The 20,841-nt window shown below is 39.8% G+C and overlaps 1 protein-coding gene across 3 annotated transcripts; it reads left to right on the top strand.

Annotated features, from left to right (window-relative positions):
* Positions 1–8,968: 8,968 nt before the first annotated feature.
* On the top strand, positions 8,969–20,838 carry LOC113031883 (uncharacterized). Of its 3 annotated transcripts, none has more exons than XM_026184398.2 (22): positions 8,969–9,148; positions 12,287–13,242; positions 13,399–13,460; positions 13,542–13,580; positions 14,670–14,728; positions 14,810–14,844; positions 14,940–15,062; positions 15,190–15,315; positions 15,641–15,757; positions 15,871–15,995; positions 16,092–16,726; positions 16,800–16,890; positions 16,995–17,131; positions 17,229–17,365; positions 17,458–17,530; positions 17,650–17,675; positions 17,758–17,889; positions 18,410–18,540; positions 18,625–19,483; positions 19,917–19,983; positions 20,111–20,232; positions 20,316–20,838. In XM_026184398.2, exons 2-22 carry the CDS (start codon positions 12,322–12,324, stop codon positions 20,346–20,348), a joined length of 4,050 nt encoding a protein of 1,349 aa, XP_026040183.2. In that variant the 5' UTR covers positions 8,969–9,148; positions 12,287–12,321; the 3' UTR covers positions 20,349–20,838. The 3 variants fall into 3 exon arrangements, with proteins under 3 accessions (XP_026040183.2, XP_026040174.2, XP_080161387.1); XM_026184389.2 differs by having other exon boundaries at positions 14,810–14,853; XM_080305261.1 differs by lacking the exon at positions 8,969–9,148 and having other exon boundaries at positions 12,272–13,242; positions 14,810–14,853.
* Positions 20,839–20,841: the final 3 nt, after the last annotated feature.

The raw sequence follows: 20,841 nt of genomic DNA, 5'->3' as shown, positions 1-20,841 counted from the left end.
GAGCTGCAAAGATAATCAATAAGCAGAAGATGAGGGATGAAGCCTGTAGGGTTCAGATCTGTCACATAATTAAAGCTAACTAAGAATCAAAAGTGGGTTTCTATGGAAGCCCGTTTCCGCCACTAAAAAAAAAAAAAGGATCCATAACTCGAAATTTCGAGTTATTATCTCGAAATTTCGAGTTATTATCTCGAAATTTTGAGGAAAGCAACTCAAAATTTCGAGTTAGCGCTGCCAATCAGTAATCTACGTGAATGACATCATTTCCATGTTACCCGGAAGCTGAAGCCCTCAGCTACAAATGCTACAGCTAAGCTACCGGTATTACATCCAGTCGTGAATGCACAGATTGCTGAGTGTTTTCAGCCTGGTTTCACAAATGATGAAATCCCTGTGTTATTAGCTGAATCGCATGGTGTTACTATCAGCAAACATACTTTAATTTGTTGGGATCCGTTTTTGAGTGCGCGGTCCTGCGCCATATGCTTCCGGGTAACAAGAAAGCGACCTCATTCACGTATATTTTTGATTGGCAGAGCTAACTCGAAATTTTGAGAAAAGTAACTCGAAATTTCAAGTTATATTTCTCGAAATTTCGAGAAAATAACTCGCAATTTCGAGAAAATAACTCGAAATTTCGAGTTATGGATACTAGCTTTTTTTTTTTTTTTAGTGGCGGAAACGGGCTTCCATAGGTTTCACTCATACAACCATGAATGTTTAGAAGACCTGCTATGAAGACTGAGATGGAGGTGGAAGAGTTGAAGATCATCCGTCAGAGAGAGCTCAGAGTCAAAGAAAGTGGAGATGGTTTGGATATGTGCAGAGGAGGAAGAGTGGATATACCGGAGCTGCCAGGCAGGAGGAGAGGAGGAAGACCTTAGAGGAGGTTCATGGATGTAGTGAAGGAGGTGTGACAAAGGAGGATGCCGGGATAAGAGGAGATGGCAGAAGATGACCCTGAAGGGAGCAGCTGAAAGAAGAAGAAAGATTTCCTGTTTGACGTGTAGAAGCTCAGCTCCTTAACTTTTAATACTCCATGTAAAAGTTCTGTTCTGTATGAAGATATATTTATTTTTTAAATCTGTGTGTTTTTATGTGCACTTGTTTCCCCTGATAAAATCCAACTGAAGATAAAGAAACCACTGCACTTCACAGTTGCTACAGTTCATTTTGTACCTGTTTGCAGTGTCGCTACCGTATTAAAAAGGTAAAAACCCACGACAGACTGACTATAAAAGTTGGACAGAGTACTGTGCTGTCAGCTATGTGTTTTTAAACAGGATGTGATGAACAGTTTCTCTGACTGAGAAACTGAGCATGGCAGTGACCTTTTATTGACACTGTAGCTCGTCCCCGGCTTTATCGTCTTTTTTTACTCTAGTGATGTCAAAATTTACAAAATGAAAACTATTTTTTATTTAATAAGAGTTAAAAACAGCAACTGAGACCATAAAGTCATCACTAAAACCTTCACTGAAAACATTAATCAAGTGAGCAGTAGGGTCATTTTCTCATAGACTTCTATAGAATCAGACTTCTTTGATCAGCGGGTGTGTCGCCCCCTGCTGGTCATTAAAAAAGTGCAGGTTCAGGACATTTTATTAATTTTGTGCTCGTTTTGTTGGTTACGTCTCGCTTTGACATGTTCTCCAGGCCTTTAAAATCAGCTGTAGTCTGAAGTATGTTTATACCTGTATTTTCCTTTGTAAATATTATGAGTTAAATGACACTGATATAAGAGCAGGTGGCATTTTTTGATGCCTCTCATTATAAAATTATTAATAACCTTCCTGTCAGGTCAGCACTGGCTCACCCTTGAGACTCACTGTGATTACAGTCGTCTTTGTGTTCAGAGCGTCTGTGGTCCTGCGGGACGAGCGGTGACGCTGGCGGATCTGCCGCCGTCCCGCAGAGTGTCACACTGCAAAGGGGATGATGCTGAGCTTGTTTCACGCCGGCTCAAAGTGATGAAGACGTGACTTTGATCGCGGCCCTGTTGATGAAGATCAGACTAAATAATCAGGTTGTCGAACATGGAGGAAACATGAAGCCGTGAAGGAGATCGGAGAACGCAACTTTGAACCGTGAAAGCATAGAACTCACATCATTCATGAGGTGCAGCGACCTTCGACCTCCACCCAAGTGCAGCGTCTTTAACTTTTTGAGTATGAGATGTACATTTTTTGAGAGTTTAAAAAATTTGTCATTGGGTTTGTTATAAGAAGCTCATGACAAACACTTTAAATCCAGAAAGTCCACCTTAATCCGTGTTAAGGTGGACTGATTGTTAAAAGTTGAAGCTTTTTTATGATGCAAGTTTTCATAGGGCTCATTCATTCTGTTATCTGGTATTAAAATAAAACTAACTACACTTATCAAACAGAGGGATAAGGAAACAGCTCCATCAGTCCTTTGTGACCTCCTGGAGGGCTGCAGACCTCAGTTTGGACCCCTTTGCTGGGCTCTCTGAGGCCTGATGGGTCCCAGAGGATGGATTCAGTGTAATAGTCCTCCTGAATGTAGCAGGGTTATTTAAATTGCTAATTATGATGGAACAAATAAATAAAACATGACCTTAGCGTGTTTTTATGTCGCACTGTAAAAACTTTGGGCAACAGTAAATCTGTTCGCTGATGACTCGCCTGTTGTCGGGTAGAAGCTGCTGCTGCTGGGTAAATGTCACAGTGTTTAAACAGCAGAGAATCCACTTACATTTGTATTTAATTCTGCTTTTATGTTTTGATGCAATATCATTTTTGTCATGTTACACTTTACATATCAGCACTGTTGTTCAGTATAGCGCCTCAGTGCTTAATAGCTGACATTTCAACTATGATTTTCAGTTCTTTCTTTGCCTTACACCAGGTTTTGGTTCATTATCTATATGAAAAATGCTGTTTTAGCTCCTCCCTCCTCTCAGTCAACTTCCTTCTGATTGGTTGCCCTTCTGAAACAGATTGTTTAAACATCAGGTGGGTGGGGCTTCTGTGCCTGACATCACTGATGGCATCATACAGATCCAACAGTTGAAAGCTCAGCCTTCAGACTTCACTGTTTCACTGTTTGTTTATTTTGGCTCTGTGTGACGTCATAGAGGGATTGTTTACTAAATATTGAGCTAGAAACGAGCCCTGTTCTGACTCCATTAACTGCTTGTGAACAGCTTCTTTAGTGGTTTTGCTGAACACAGTGGGATTGGAGATTCTTCTGTAGCAGCTAATAAGAGACCTCTCTAAGAGGGCCTCCTTCGATGGTGGTTTAAAGCTAGCAGATTAAAGTGAGGTATGACATTTAACAAAGTGTAGAGAGGCAGTTACAATCGTTAAAATCTTCTTAGATTAACAGTTAGAAGTGCTTTTAAAAAAGGATGGAAAGGTGGGGTCAAGGGAGGTGTGGGAGGAGCATGACTTTGCCTTGATAGTCATATTTTTGTTGCAAAATCATCGCACCTGCCAAGTTGAAATAAAATCACCTGGTCCTGCATTTACAAACTTTCAGAGAACTTGTAGCTTACCCTAAAAATATCAACAAGCACTCCCAGCTCAAAGCTCTGCCCACATGGGAAGCATTCAGCAGACATGTCAGTGACTCTCTGTGGTCTCTGGTCATCACCTCGCTGCTGGTTGCTTCTTGTGTGGACGCCCCTTCACAGTGGTTTAAAAAGACTAGAATCCAGTGTGGCTGAACCTGTCATTGAGTATGATATGACATTAAAATCAGCGGAGACCTGCATGCACAATCCGACTCCTTTCTACAGTAATGGAATCAATGAAAACAGAAAACAATCAAAGTTAGGCTGCAAATGTAGTTACTGCAGTCAAGAAACAGTCGCCATCTCTCCATTGTTTCTTAACCCACCTTGAATATCTCCGCCTTGTTCAGTCAGTTTGTTTTTATTGGTTCTCTTGGATGTCATGATTGGATCCCCTGGAGCTTAAAGGTGAAGATTAACAGGATGTTATGTCATGTAATTTCAGGTCTCTGCTCCTTACGAAGCTCATGAACGACCTTTAAGCGATAAGAACTCCTCAGATGACTTCTGATTAACATTTATTTTTACCGTGATTTAACTTTCAGGGTGAGTTCTTAGAGCACAAGGGTTGTTTGTAAGTTTGTCTAAAGTCTATTATGGTTAATTAAATTTCTTAAATCAGCTTTCTGAGGAAACCCGGTTGAACTAGCAGCGTAATCTCGTGCGGTATAACAGCGCAAACTACACTGGACAGATGCTGATGTTTTAACATGTAGTAGAGGTCCAAACATTAACGAGATTATTGCAAAAATGAGATGAATGCATGTGTCTTTGTTTTAACACGGGTCACAGTGCAGCATGATTTTTAAATTAGTTTCAGGCCATTTATTTTTATTTATTGTGAATTCTGACTCATGTGTTGCATGGTGAACCTAAATATGGGCCTGAAAGTTGTAGGTTGAGGGGGGGGGGGGGGGGGGGTTCTTCCAATTAGTTAGAAGCTCGTATAAAACAATTCTTAAACTCTTAACAAGGATGTCCAGGCAAAGTTATTGAAGTAGCACTTTCATTTTGTTTGCTGGCTTGCTTTTGTAATAGCTAAACTAAACTAATTTATTTTTATAAAATATGGATCATTGAACAGTGTTTTATGGTTTTCGGAGCAGTTTAAAAACTCGCCTCGATGCTCAGGAGCCACTTTAGCTCGAGCTGTTGTTACACAAATGCAGATTAACTTCACTGATGAATATTTTACTTTAATTTCACTTAGCAGGATTGTGTTTGAGAGAAGTGATGTGAGCTGCTCCTCCATTTTAATGACAAAACACTTGATTTAAACATTAATGCCGCTGCAGATGTATATCCAGAGGAGGGAAATGGGGCAGAAACCTGAAGGAGAGGATCTCATCAGGTTTGGACAGTAAGTGCTCCGACGAACAAAACAGCCATGCATAATGTAGAAACATCCATTTGTCATCTCTGAGTGTGACAGGGAGCAGAAACAAAGATCACCTCATTACTGTCATTATCACAGAATAAAAATCTAAAGGGAGGTTTGGAGAGGGCACAACATGGTCCCACAGTCAGCTTTAATTTTGGAGGGATTGTTCCTTTAAAAGCACCTGCTGTCAGATATGACTCCCACTAACAGAGAAGCAGGATCTTAATTATCCCCTCAGGACCAAATGTTGGACCCCATCAGCTGATTAAAGACACAAACTTCTTGTAATCAGTCAATGGACGAGTGTCTACTGGATATTTTTATCTCTTTCCATGTATGAGGCTGACTGTGGAGATTTTTCAGCTTCTTTTCTTTTACATTATAAATAAATTAAACTTCAAGTAAGCGTAAGCCTTCACTGTGGGCTCCAACATTTTCCCCTTGAATAACAGCTGAATACATCATTACACACCAAAAATAACATAAAACACTTAGAAAAGCTAAACGCTGTAATAATCACTTTATTTCAGTCGGAAAAAACAGCTTCAAGCTTTAAAACACATTAGGCTGGCAAACACCAAGCAGATGTAGCTTTAGCTCAGTAAGCTGCCTACACTGGCTAACAGCTCATTTAAGCACAACTGTTTACCTCCAGTTAGCGTTCAGTTGAAGAGAAGGACAAATATATACTTAGCTGCTGTATAATTAGAAAAAAAAAAAGTTTTATCCCTGTTTACTTTATTTAAAGAATGCAAGAATATTACATAAAAAACTACTAACTATTATATTATATTATATTATATTATATTATATTATATTATATTATATTATATTATATTATATTATATTCTTTAAAAAAATACTTTCATTTGCTGAAACCGATAATGACTTAAGAAGACGAGGCTCCTGTAGAAAGGTACCTCAGAGTACTTTGCTATCAAAATTGGAATTAAAGTTCATTACAGTGTGTACTTAATTAAAGCTCTTTGTATAAATTTCCAGCAGCTGAAGGATGGCTGTTTGTCATGCTTCCACCTGGTGACAATAAACAGTTACAACATGTAACTGATGGGCTGACGGCTCTGCATGGAACCAACACACAACTAAACTACACCCGCAGCACTGCTGCACAGTGATATATATATACACAGGAAAGGATTTGTATCAAAGGAAGAATTTTTATAATAATAATAATAATAATCGTTGAAATTGTATGTGCTATCATTAAAATTATTACAGCTATTATGACTAGTATCAATACTGTTTATATCATCTCCATTTCCATGAATGAAGAATTTCTTGATGTATCATTTATGTATAAATGCATATGTAGACTGGTATTAATTTAGCAGTAATGCATCCTGAAAACCTGAATATATTAAAGACAGATTTTTCCCTTTGTTTGAATGTTTGAATGCAAAGTTTTGTGACTGAAATGTTTTAAATACTGCATGTTTTATGTTACATTTACAAATTGTTACAAATTGTTACAAATTACAAATTGTTCCGATTTTGTCGATTTTATCAGCAGCGCTGATAAATGAACTGATTGTGAAATTTATTGAGGTTGTGTATGAATTTATTGCGTAGTTCAGACACAAAAAGAAGAGTATTTTACTGAGTTATTTGAAACAGTACAAATACTTATGGTACTTGCAGTACACATTCTGCTGTACTCACAGCTCTGATAGCGGCCTCAGTGATGTACAACATGTGGTCTGTGGCTCCACCTGCTGTATGACTCCTACTAATAATAACAAGTTTACTTTTATTTCAGCAATTTTTCAGTGAGATGTTTTTGTTTTTATTGTGTTTCACATATGTTGCTGAATAAAGTGTCCTTATTCTTATGATATTTGTGTCTTTAACAGTAAATTTTCTATTTTTGATTTTAAGGCAACAAAAATGAGACAGGCTCAGTTTCTTCTTTCTTTCTCTCCTTTTTACGATTCTTCCTTTTTTTTGTAAGTGTTATAATTTTCATGTATTTCTTCTCCTGGTTTGAAATCTTGAAGTGAAAGTGAAGTGAAATCTAGATTTGTCTTGGATCATTACAATACACACACATATATATATTATTATATATTATATAGTTTATTAATTCAATGTATTTAAACCAGTTATGTTATTCTGCTGTTACTATATTTATTGTATTACGTTTTTGTTTATATTTTATTTTCATTTTGATTTTTTATCATGTTAACCTTTTATTAAAATATTTTACTGTTTTATCAAAAATGTATAGATCCTTGTTTTGTTCCTTTTTAACTTGTAAAACATGTAACGTGTTTTAATATTTAAATATTTATTTATATTAATTTACCCAGTGATCATTTTATTTTTAATTGCAGTATTTTGCAATTATTTATATTTTGTAACTGTCATATATTTACTGCATTAAAACAAATTTCCTTTATTATTATTATTATTCTTTTATTATTTATTTATGGTTTATTTCTTGATTTCTTTTTTAATTTAGCTTTTAAAAATGATTTAAAATTTTTGGTGTGTTTCGTTAGAGACCGCCTGGTTATCAGTATATTAGTATACATTTATTAACATCACTTTGTTTTCTTTTATCCTTTTTGTGAATAAATGTTTTTGTTATTAGTTAAATTTGTTATATTTAGTGCGAGCGTCATATGTAAAGTATATCGTGTTTTTATTTTTTTTTACTGTCTGCTCTGAATCTGAATGTTGTCTTCTTCATCTGCCTCAGCTTTCCAATCCACACAGGGAGGAGGAGGAGAGGTAAACGTTTAACAAGCACACCGAAGTCTTAGATCGCCACCTTGTGGTTACACACAACAACACAACAAAAAAATTACTGCAAATGAACTTCTCTAACATAATTCCACAAATTTATCCCAAAACATTTCATTTATCTATCAGATGAGCACCAGTAGGAGAAAAAACAAGTTAAGATTTTAAGTTTGGAGGACAGAAATTGAAACTAAACAAATTAATTAAATAAACTAAAAAACAAAACAAAAACAAAGTACATTAAAAGTACTTAAAAGCAAAATGCTGAATCACTTTGGGTAGATTTGATAATATACATCATATATGATCATATACACTTTTACTGTATATAAACAGTAAACACAAGCCATAAGAATATAAAAGAATAAGTCCCTCTAACAAATAAAGTATCTCAACACATAAAATTACAACAAATTAAGCGTTCACTTTAGTAAAATATAGCAGGTCAGTAAAACACTGAGTGAAAAGGTCAGTAAAATACAATAAATATATTTCTATAGACCAGTGCTTCTCAAACAGAGGCCAAGTGGGGCAATCAAAACATGATTTGCGTCCACTAAAATTAGTTTTCTGATACTATTCAGCTTCCTTGTTTTTCATTATTTTTTAAAATAGTTAATTCAGACATTATGTGTGACATGTGTGAAAATGTTGATAAGCTATAAAGTAACTTTAGTTATTTTGATTAATTAGCATTTATTTACATCCATATTCTCTAATATTTTTATTATATACATTTTATTTAATTTCCATTAATTTTATCTCAAATGATTGTTTTGTTATTTTTATTATTACTTTATTATTTTAGTACATACATTTTTGAATGGACTGTATTTTATTACTTACATTTTTTACATCATGTCATTTTACATTTAATCTATAAATATGTCTTAATTTTATTCATTATTTATAAATTTTAGTGTTTGTTACTTTTATCTCTGAAAATATTGTATTGTATTAATTTAGATTGTACTTTAAATTAATATAATATTCAATATATATATAATATATTACTAACCTAATATATTTTTTATGAATTTTAAATTTATGTATATATTATGCATTATTTTCATGTTTATTAATGTTTTCTTTAATAAATAATTTCAAGTGTAATATATTAATATATTAGCTTATTTTATATTTTAATAATAAATGTGTTTTCCTCCAAATTTTTTTTATTTTGGTTTCATTTAATTTGACAAAATTTTTAATTGATCTATTTTGTTTCAACTTGTTTTTCCCCACCAGCAGAGGGCGAGAATGCGTCGATGTACAGACCCCTGTAAACCGAAGAAGAAGAAGAAGAAGAAGAAGACGACGAAACAGCTAGGTTGCTTGCGGCTTTCAATCGTCGACTTTCTGCATCTGTTTTCGTGGAAAACGAAGCCAGCGGCAGGTCCAAGGTCCACGAGTTGTTTTTTTGCCTGGAGCTGCGTGGATCACCTGAGAGGGTGCAGCGGTGATTTGAGGTGAGCCGCTGATTTTATTTCCTCCTCTACGTTTAGCCGCTAGCTAACTGTTAGCGGAGTTGTTTTCTACACAGGTTAGAAATTAGACGGGTTTTTTGGTTCGGTTTTGTTCGACGATGTTTCTGATTGAAACTCGGCATTTTCTTAGATCACACTTTCAGCTCGACCACAATGAAACCACTGCGCGCTGAATTTCCTAGAAGCCTCTTTCTCTGAACGTTCAACACATCTCTGATCAGAGAGGATTAATTCGGGTTACACCAATCCTGCACAAACCCTGCTCTACATTAATGAAAATTACATGCATTTTTCCCGCTCTATGGCCAACATTTTCTATGTTTCTGTGTCGCGTTATAGTTCCACCTGTAAAACACAGTCTACCTGCGTCAGTGTCTCTATATTTAAACAGCTGGTTAAACTGATACTCCCCCCCCCCCCCCCAAAAAAAAATAAAAATAAATAAATAACAAAACAAAAACAAAACACTGATAATAAAAATGGTCAAAAGAATATGGTAGGCAGAGGAGAAACTGATGCTGCATGAGGAAGTCAGGAGTGGTTGAGAAGTGAAGGTATAAGGGCAGGATATAAATGAGGACAGCGAGATGGTTTCAAGGTGGGATTGCATCAGGGATCTGCTCTGAGCTCCTTCGTGTTTGGACAGGCTGACAGATGAGTTCAGGGAGGAGTCTCTGTTTACTTTAATGTTTACTGACGACACTGTGATCTCTAGCAAAAGTGTGGAGAGGTGAATATATGCTCTGGTGAGGAGAGCAATGAAAGTCAGTAGAAGCAAGACAGAATATATGTGTGAATGAGAGGTGGGGAGGTGGACATGTGAAGAGCAGAGAGAGTAAACGTTTAGATAGGTTTGAATATCTGGTATCATGGACATTTGCAGAGGACGGAGAGTGGATGTATCGGAGCTGCGAGGCAGGAAGAAAAGAGGAAGACGTCAGAAGATGTTCATGGATTTAATGAAGGAGGACATGGTCTGGTGTGACAGAGGAGGGTGCTGGGATAGGAGAAGATGATGGCAGATAATCTGTTGTACAGACCTCTAAAGCTAGCAGTTTAAAGAAGAACTGTGTTTATTTTTTATTAATTTCTTCTTTATTTTATTGAAGCTTAAACTAACAGCATTTAGGGATCAGCAGGATATTCTTATCACTTTTCTGGTTTTCTATAATGTTACGTAGGGCTGTGCGATATGACCAAAATCTCATAACCTGATATAAGACATCTATCATCCCGATAACGATACAAATCACAAAATTTAAAATTTTCTGTAAATTCTGTGAATCTCGGGCAGCTCGACCTGCGTGAAGCGTTTCTAGTACCTGGAGTCGAGTGTTTTAACTGATGCATGAAACGATGCATTTTTAGACATAAGTTGTAACAGCCGCCGTTTGCTCTGTGAGTATTTATTACACCACGTTCTGCGGGGAAAAGCCTGTTCTAACGTTTGAGTCCAAGGTTTATTTTTTAGCACCTGGCGGCTCTTTTTGGCTTCTCATCCGTAAATACTCTGCATACTCTTTCACGTGATTCGGTTTATTTTGAAAAGTCTCAACAGGATCTTGAGCTTTATTGTGAAAGGTTTATGTGCAAAGTAAACCAGCGGACACGCGATGGTTTTACCGTCGTTAACAACGCATAAAGCAGGCGCTTGTCCGTCTGTAGTGTGGTTATATTAAATATAAGAGAAAGAGAGAACTTTAAGAAATTAATATAGCCACTACGGTGACCATCAAAACGATGAAAAAAATATTGCCGAAACAAACAATAGCATAAAATGAAAGAGACGTTTTTATATCGTCATCCGATATATATCGTTATATGAACAGCCGTAATTTTACGTTAACTGTGTACAACTATGGTTAAAAAGAAAAGTACACCTGCTTCAAATTCAAAGGTTTTCAGTATCAGGATGTAATGAAAATCATCTGATTCTTAGCAGGCCTTAAAATCATTTAAATACAACCTCAGATGAACAGCAACAGATGACATATTACATGTGTCATTATTTATTTCACAAAAACCTAGACAGAAGCAGAGTGTGAAAAACAAAGTTCATCCTTACGGCTTACATGGGAATGAAGAGGGTAAGTAGCAGCCGGGTGCTGGTAATCAAACGCATTGATTAGTTGATCTTCATCGAAGCGGAATTATGGTGGTCTGGATTACTCAGGTGTGTTAACAGAACAATCTTCCCAGGAGGGGACATCCCAGCAAATTCACCTGAGCTCAGCCCGTGCAATGATCAACTACAAGAAAACCCAAGAGCTCCGTGTCAGACTACAGGCCTCAGTTAGCATGTTAAAGTTCATGACAGCACAATTAGAATAACAGGTGTGGCTTGTTTGGAAGGTTTTCCAGGAGAAAGCCTCTTCTCTCTGAGAAGAACATGGCAGCACAACATAGGTTTGCAAAGCACAATCGCCTCAAACGAGCTGTCGGCACGGTGGTGGAAGGTTCATGTTTTGGGTACCTTGCAGTCCCTGAGTGAACAGTGAACTCTTTTCTCTACTAAAGTATTCTTGAGTCAAACGTGAGACCACCTGTCCCACAGCTAAAGCTCAGCTGATGTTCAGTTGTCCAGCAGGACGGTGATCCAAAGCACAGAAGCAAATCTCCACCAGTGGCTGAAAAAGAAAATAATCCCAATGCTGCAATGGTCCACACCTCAGCCTGACTGAGATGCTGTGGGTGGGACATTCACAGAGCTGTGCATGAGTGATTGCTGCAAACCTCAATGAACTGAAGCAAGAAGAGTTTGACCAGAACTCCTCCACTGCGATAACTCAGTTATTGCTGCTGGGTTTGTCGTTTTTCACACGCTGCTTCTGCATGTCCTCATACTTAAAACCTTACATCTGACAGAGGGTGTACTTCATCTTTCACCAAAACTGTATCAGGATGAACACTTTTTATGTTTTTGTTTACATTATCAGCAATTTCCTATCATAAAGTAGCCGAGGCAGACGTGACACAATCTAGAAAATAATGTTTTTTTTCCTTCTTCACTTCCTGAGCACGTGGTGTTCACTCTTAAGTGTTTTCTCTCAGGGCAACTCGTCCTCCACCTTCACATCACCTTTTACGTCTTCTGTCTTCCCTGACACCTTCTGTCTGCAGGAAACGCCCAGAGCGTTTCTCCACAGCTCGCCATCATGTCTCAGAATTACCCGTACAGAAAGCCGCCGCCTGACACCGACCTCAGAACTGATCCCGGGCCTTACAGATCTGTGGACTACCGCCACTCCTCAGCGGACCGTGACTTTTACAGGCAGCCACAAGACTCCTTCTCTGTCTCCTCCTCCTGCCCGTCCTCGTCCAGGGGCTCTGGAGTGCTGCAGTCATCGCAGGACAATGTTCTGAGCATCCTGAGCAGCTGCGGTCTGGAGCCCAGTGATCTGGCGCTGCTAGCTGAGCTGCCCGAAGACGTCCTCACTATTGAGTCTCTGCCACACATCCTCAGACAGATCAAATGCAAGAAAGGGACCGTCAAACCTTTCCCTCCCCGGGCTCCGTCTCCCTCCTCCTCTTCCTCCTACCCTCCCAGCTCCTCCTCCTCTAGAGACTGGGACCAGCTCCATCGCACGTCGGTCCAGTACCCGCTGGACCACCTGCCACCACCACCTCCTCCCTCGGAGCAGCTCATGGATCGCTGGAATAATCCGATTACCGTGAGCTCCGGCCGAGCAGAGCTGCCACCATCGTCATCCTTATCATCGTCGTCGTTGGGGTACACGGTGGACTTCCACCGCAGGCAGGGCCCCTCTGATTATGGTAAGGCTGGTCCAGTTCCTTCTTACAGCCCAGCGAGGCGAGGAGATAGAGCGCCGTCATCTCGATTCTCTGAGGCTGGACCAGCTGATTACAGGTCATCAGCGCTGGTGACGGCTTCTCCTCTTCCTAGCGAGCACCAGTCCAAACCTCTGGCAAGCCGCCGTGACACGTCCTCCACGAGGAGCAGTCAGTCCTCGCCCTCAATGCCTACACGGAAAGAAGCTCTGGATTTCCACGGGAAGGTCCCGCCGTCGTTCCCGTACTCGTGCTCGCTATGTGATATCACTGTACTGTCGCAGAAGGTAAGTGCACCTGTCCTCGAATCTCTCTCTGCAGTCTGTGTGGGTGGTGTGAGGGTCTACATTCAGCAACAAAGGATGATGGGAGCTGCACGTGTCCTATGAGACCGGAGTGCCACAAAGAGAGATGGTAACGGGTTTACTTCCTGTTGTTTTTAGGTTTGGATTCAGCACGTGACTGGCAGGCACCATGCAGATGGACAGCTCAGCCTCCTGCAGCAGTGAGTTTACTTCACATCAACGCCAAGTTTCTCCATCTACTGCTTGCAGGGTTTAATAACACTCTCCCATCTCCTCCACAGGTTTCCTAACTGGGACTGCCGCATGCAGACGGTCCGAAGGTCAGTGACCGAAACCACATCATCGTTCTCACGCCTCTGAACAGAGATCTGAATTTTATCAAAGTGGAAAACTTTGGCATGTCTCAAAGATGAAATGTTGTTTTTTTGATGTGAATAAATAATCAGCGAGCCAAAAAAACATGGATCAACTGAACAACGTGGATGTTAATGAACCCTGAAAAACGTTGACCAATTTACAAGGATATGACATTTAACCAAAGCGCCACATTTCAACAAACGACTGTAAAAATATTTTTTAGTAAGTTTCCCATTTTAAATTGCTCGATCTTTTAAAACTACTTCAGCCTGAAATATAAATGTCAAGTATCAATGATATAGTTCTTTAAAGAATAGGGACCCCAGCTGAGGTGGAGCAGAGGCTGCAAATGGACAGACTGGTTATTGCGTGTAAGCTTCCCACGTGGCACTGCTGGCTCTTCTGTTCGTGCAAAACTCACACCGCCCTTACGCATGCTGAGGAGAGGGGCTTGCAGCAGCAGCAGCAGCCAGCAGATTTGAATTGATTAACTTTTTGACTTGTGACCACTGAAAATGACCACCGAATTACTGTGTCCATGCTTTGAATAGTAAAAAGTAGTGCCATCTGGCGGACAAATAAAATAAAAATTTCAAATTGAAGGCGAGTGATCCAACATTAAAGAAATGCTTTGGTTGATGTCAAGATAAATGTGGGATCAGTGATTTTCAATTGAGCATTTTTTGGCTCCAGGATGAAATGTGGCCATTTTTGTGTAGCTTAGCTATTTTAAACTAATTTAAGGAACTGAGAGAACAATTCTAAAATTAAAAAAAAGAAAGAATGGCAAATATGAGCGATGTTCATTCAGCACAGCCAACTAAGTCTGGGAAAAAAATTAATAAAAAGCTGTGACCCTGCCAAAAATCAATCAATTTTTTATTTTTCTAATAATTGAAGGACGGGTTTTTGGTCCAGATGTTAGCGGTCCTGATATTGATCCAAAGCTGCTGTGATCAGCTTTTTTTTTTTTTTTATTGATAAGATGTTTGTTTTTCATTCAGTGGCTCTGTTTTTAATTTGTTTGATCGTCCTCTTTTTGTCATTTTTAGGGACGATAAATCTGAGAAGAAGAAAGATGGAGGAAAAGGCGCCCCGGCAGCTAGTCAAAGTAAGTCTGCCTCACTCGGCTGTGCCTTTGTGTTTACACGTTTAGGTTTTTCTGCTTAAACTTGTTCTTTCTGTTCGGCAGCATCGCAGTCGAATAGCAAGTGGAAGCAGAAGAAGGTAAAGAAGGTAGAGACACGTGTCTAAGATCTCGATGAGGTTCGCTTTAGCCCCTCCTGAATCAGCTGAAAGTCTTTGTGTTTGTTTCCTGTCAGAATTTGGAGAAAGGGAAGGTAGTGTGCATCAAGTTTCCGTCTCAGTCTGTCGATGAGAAATACCTCAGGAAGCTTGCAGAACCGTTCGGGAAGATCATCAAGGTCATCATGTTTCCGTCTCTGGTGAGTCTGCGAGGTTCTTCATCATCACACCGATGATATTTGCATGTTCGTTCATTTAAAGACGAGCAGCAGCTTTCTTTCTCTTTTTTGCACATGAGGATTATTAAAGTGGGTTTAAACCCTGCAGGGCTTCGTGGAGATGGGCTCGGTTGATCAGGCCAAAGACTTGGTGAAGTTTCACAGCAATTATCCTCCAACTGTGAACGGAGAGCAGCTCGTGTTCAGCGTCTCCAGCGCCTTCAACTTTCTCCAGGTAGAAGAGAAACACTTCCAGTGTCCAGTTTTTCCTGCATACGAAAAGTACAGAAAGTCCCAGTGTCAAACGTTTGGTTATTACTGAGAAAAATATCTCAGTCTGGAAAAGCTCCCGTCTCACAAACACAGCGAGAGGTGTCAACATTTATTTATTTATTTTTTTACATGCAGGGAAATCCCTGCTTGCAGGCAGGTGGGGCTTCTGTGTTACAGCCGGGCCATATGAGAGTATTCCCTCTTTGTGACGTTGTACAGTTCAGTATTTAGAAAAACGTCTGTTTTCATTGTTGATAAAGTCTCTTCACACTTTGATGTCTCCTCAGAGCTCCCGGGTAGTGAGTTTCACGCCCGCTCCATCGGGAGAAGACGGAAAATCCGACCTGATCAATATCATCAAACGCTTCGGCCCGCCGCTCTACACCCTGTTCCTGCCATCAATGGTAAGGCTCAGCCCATTTAAAAAACTATACCGGAGAGGAAGACAGTTTCTTTGTTTTTCTTAAATAATCACTTTAAAAGACTTTAGAAAACACATACAAGGTGTTGTTTTCAGGTGTTCGTTGAGATGAAGAACGCCCCTGATGCTCAGAAGCTGGTGGATTATTATCTGTCCAACACTCTGAGGATCAACAGTGACTTGATTTGTGTCTCCTTCTCTGGAGAGTACAAGACTCTCATGTGAGTACGACCGACCCGATAGGAAGGTAACTGGCGGATTATCATCCAGGGGTGATCAGTGATAATGGTCCTGCTTTTGTCTGGTCTGTCCTGTAGGCGGGTTTCAAAAGCCAAGAGGTACGAAGAAGAAAACGAAAGTACAAAGAAGAGTACCACCAAGAGGACAAGGAGCTCAAGCCGAGACAGAACGACAGAAAATAAGAAAAGAAGGTCCAGATCCAGAGACAAGGCCAGCAAAGAGGAACGGACCAGAACAAGGTCCAGGTCCAGGGATAAATCTAAAGAAAAATCCAGCAGAGATGCCAAAACTAGATCTAGGTCCCAAGACAAGTTGGATAGAAAAAGGAAGAGCAGAACCCGGTCCAGGTCCAGAGATAAGTCCACTAGTGAGAAGCGGACCAGGACCAGGTCTAAGTCAGGGTCCAGAGAAAAAACAAAAGAAAAATCCAACAAGGAAAGCAAGAAAGGGTCCCAAGCGAAGAAGCCAGACGAATCGAGAGAAAAATCCAACAGAGACCAGAAGACCAGGTCCGCATCCAGAGACAAGTCCAGCAGAGAGACAAAAGCCAAGTCTACAACCCAAGAAAAGTCAAGCAAAGAAAGAAAAAGCAGGAGCAAATCTAGATCCGTGGAAAAATCCAGCAGAGATAAGAAATCCAGGTCTAGAGAGAGATCCAGCAACAAGTCCTCCAGACGGGACGGAGAAAAGACGGCAGAACCAGAGAAACCAGGTAAGAAAACCCAACACGATGCCAGGACCAGTCGCTCCAGACAGGCTGGTGTGAAATCTTCTTTTCTACACAGATGCAGAGTCCACATCCAAAGGACAACCGTCTCCTCTCGAAGACTCCAAACCTGAAGTTTCAAACACAGAAGAAGTGGAGGGGGAGGCAGCGTGAGTTCCTCATGTTGCTGTTTTTTGTTTTAGGTTTTTTTTTGTTTGCAGAAAAGCCTCTGCAAGTGAAACTAGAACAGTCTTAACTAAAGATGCCACTTCAGGTTGCCTGGAGAGGAGAGCGACATCGAGGGGATGGAGGTGATTGCTGAGGATGGAGAGAATCTGGCAGATGACGATGAGGAGGCTCTGCAAGAGGAAGAGAAAAAAGAGAGTCCTAAAGAGAGAGCACCTGAAAAAGGTAGAAAATGAGAGCTGAGCTTTCACAGCAAAGCTGGCTTTAAAGGAAAACAAAGGAAATGCTTGACTTTGTTAAAAAAAAAAAAACTCCCTTACAGATGAAGTAAAGGAGGTGATAGGTGGAGAGCCTGGCAATGAGGAGAAACCTGCGTCGGAGAAGGAGATAAAGAAGGAAGAGAAGGAGGAAGTAGAGGAGTCAAAGGAAGCAACAGAGACTCCTCTACAGGAGGATTTGGTAAAGACTTTTAGATGAACATGTTAGTGTGGACATATTTTAAGCTTTAAAGTGGAAAAAAGGGATTCAGTTGCAGCGATGTGCTTTTTCAGGAGGACTTCCCTGTAGACCTGGAAAACTGCATCACTCTGGATGAACTGGAAGAAGATGACTCTGACGACCAAGGTATACCTGGAAGTCTTGTGATGCTGAACACAAAACATATTGTTGTACCAGCACGTTTGGTTGACTTTTAAAGCTCACTGTTCAGTTTCTGATATTCTTCCTGTTTGATTTTGTTGCAGGTGGAGAATCAGCAGATGAGCCCAAGGTAAGTGTTACCTTTAATATAACGGCTGAGTTTTTGTCTGATATGTTGCTGATTTAACAGTTTGTTCTTTCTTTGCTTGTAGTCAACATCGAAATCCAGCAGGGTTTTTTACTTCGGCCACCTGCCACCTAATTACGCCCTCTTTGACTTCTTCCAACTGCTGCGAAATTTTGGGAAGGTGGTGCGCTATTACCTGATTGGCAATCGACGAGAGGTCAGTAAGAAAATGAGATGAGATTAAAAAATTTTTTATTTTTTTTAGCTTTTTAAAATTTAAATACCGATTATAAATACATGATACAAAGGGAATATCTTTGTAAATGAAAATCAAATTTGATACAGTTATTAGCCTGAATACAAACTGCATAAAGGATACATTGATCATATACATCATTCATCACAGTCATTTTCATGACCTCTGTCAGCTGATAGAGGAATCCAAACTGTGTTGATTCAGCCCAGCAATAGGAATGATGATTATAATCCCTGTGCATCATCAGGCGGCTCCATCCTATTGGATAAAAAAAATAATAATATGGAAATTGATTGGCCAGCCAAGTTGGCTTGAGGCTATCTTACATTGCTGTGTTTGTGTATGTTGGCTTTGGTATTTGCTACTAGCAGTAAGAGTTATAGTAATTGCGTTGATCCTGTTTATGTTGTGACCCTTAGAGTTCAGAGTTGAGTGGATTCTTTACCTTTGGGACCATTTTCAGACTCTTTTTGTGTTTCAGGGTTTCATTGAGATGTCGAGTTCTTCAGCGGCCGTGAAAGCTGTTGAAGAGCTCGTCAGCAAACCAGCCATCCACAACTGCCCCAAACTCAAAGCCCGCATCTCCACCAAATACTACAGACTTGACAACGGGTCCGAAACCGCCTCTTCACTCTTCCTAATTTCTTTTCTGTGAACTTTTAATCATGAAATTCATACTTTACCCCTTTCTTGCAGATGGGTTGTTCACTCGGACGGCAGCAATGACAAGGACAGTCGAGGCAGGAAGCGCGAGAAACGAAGCAAATCCAAGACCTCAGACCAGGACGAGACCGACAGGAGGTCTAAAGGGAGGAAGGAGTCCCCGAAGAAGACATCAGAGAAATCAGGCAAAAAGACTCCAGAAAAAGATTCTGGGTCAAAAAAGCCTCCAGAGAAAGACTCATCAGGGAAAAAGACCCCAAAGAAAGAGTCCACATCCAAAACGTCTCCAGAAAAGGATGCCAAAAACATCTTGGAAACGAAATCCACTGGGAAAAAGACTCCAGCGAAAGATTTGCCATCTAAAAAAACTTCAGGTAAGGATTCTACAACAAAAAAGACTCAAGCGAAAAAGTCCGCATCCAGAAAGACTCTGGAAACCAAGTCTACATTCAGAGAAACTTCAGCAGAAGAGTCCAAAAAGTCTCCAAAGAGGGAATCGTTGGACAAAGAGCCTCCAGAAAAGGTCCTTAAAAACAGCCCGGAGAAGGAATCCGCAGGGAGAAAGACTCCTGAGAAAGGGTCATCGTGTGCAGAGATTCCAGACAGCGAGACGCTGGAACCAAAAGGAGCTCCTGACAATAATTCAGTGCCTCAGACAACTGTGAAGAAAGAACTAAAGAAAGAAAATGCTCAACAAAATGAGGAACCAGCAGCTGATAAAGCGCCATCTGAAAAAGATTATATCAAAAAGGAAACACCACGCACATTCAAGCAGGAGGAGGAGGAAACACCAATAGACGTTTGTATGGAAGCAGGACCAAATGTGAAAGATGCAGAGAGTCCAGATCCACCAGTCTCCTCTACAGAGCCCTCAAAACCACCACCTGAACAGGTATAACTGAAAGCGAAGGTGCTGTGATCCCAGCTCAACAGAAATATTAGTTTCCCCAGGATAACATCAAAGTCTTAAATGCCATTTCACATAGTTTCAAAACGCCAAAACAAAACGGCCTTTTTAGAAACAAAATTTCTAAAAAGGCATTCCCATTGTGTTTGACAGATCTCAAATGTTGAATCAGCTGTTAAAATAGCTCCATTCATTTTATCTGCAGTTCAGTCTTAAATATGTAGTTTTGTTCAAATTGCCTCAGCCATGAAATATTTCTTATTAAAATTACCTGTGCGATGAATAGACTTTAAATGTAAATATATTGCACAGCAGTTAAAAACACAGTTAATGATGGAAAAAGATTTTTGGCCATAAATAAATGAAAATCTGCCCTGAAGTGCAGGATTAAAGCTCATGACTGATTTGTTACTTTCAGGACGCGAAGCCCCAGTTTGAACCTGCAGAGGGCGCTGCTGAACCTCAGAAACCCACCAAACCTGTTGGTAAGAAAGCCTCTGAGCTTATTTGAAATCCCATTTAGTTACAGTTTAGTTTGTTGCTTCCTGTTGCATAATAAGGAAGTTTAAACACGTGCAGCGGTGCATTCACTGTCGCTTGTTTGTTTTGTAGGGACGGAGTTCGTGCGACCGGTCGTCGGTTATTTCTGTAACCTGTGTCAGCAGATCTTCGCTGAAGAGGATGAAGCCAAACAGCAGCACTGCAGCAGCCTGTCGCATTACAGCAAATACCAGGTGGAGGGAAAAAAGGTTTTAATGTTAAGTTTTTATTTTTCAGCTGAATTTAAATTAAGTCCTTGTTTTGTTTGGTTTTTCAGGAGAAGACTGGGAGGGATCCGTGGACGAGCTGAACATCTGCAGAGAAATTGGTTACCTTCAGATTTTATTAATTGACTTTATCAGAGCTGAAACGGGACTGAGATCCTAAACATGATTTGATTTCTGTCTGTTCTCCACTGGACTTTGAGTTTCTGTACAAAGATTTTGTTTTTTAAAAAGCTTCTGCTGAAAAATCCAAAAATGTATAAATATTTAAGTTTTATGTCATGCAGAACAGCAACTGTATGTTTGAGAAAGGGTGAGATGTGACTGTAAAAAGCCACTTGCCTACATTTCTGTTAAGCTCCAGGCTCTCTCCTACTCGAGTGCTCTAGTCCTAAAAGGTGTTGATTGGTCAACCCAGAAAATTTAGAAACAAATACCAGGTTCTAGTGCTGTCAGAATATTAACTGCTCCCTGGGCTCTAATCAGTTTTTGTCTAATTGTACTCATGCCGCACCTTCACAGAAGCTATGTAATTTAAGAATCTGTGGTGTTGTCAAATAAATAATCTCACATGAACAA

Source organism: Astatotilapia calliptera, chromosome 2 (assembly GCF_964374335.1).
Source record: "Astatotilapia calliptera chromosome 2, fAstCal68.1, whole genome shotgun sequence".
NCBI classification, from domain to species: Eukaryota; Metazoa; Chordata; class Actinopteri; order Cichliformes; family Cichlidae; genus Astatotilapia; species Astatotilapia calliptera.
Note: the sequence above shows the minus strand (reverse complement) of the source record. Positions and strands in the feature narration are given on the sequence as shown.

Excerpts from the sequence above, each read along its gene's own strand:
- LOC113031883 (XM_026184389.2), top strand. The coding sequence starts at position 12,322 with ATGTCTCAGAATTACCCGTACAGAAAGCCGCCGCCTGACACCGACCTC. Across the intron at positions 17,531-17,649 it reads AGATGACTCTGACGACCAAG|GTGGAGAATCAGCAGATGAG; the intron begins GTATACCTGGAA and ends ATTTTGTTGCAG. Across the intron at positions 20,233-20,315 it reads CGCATTACAGCAAATACCAG|GAGAAGACTGGGAGGGATCC; the intron begins GTGGAGGGAAAA and ends TTGGTTTTTCAG.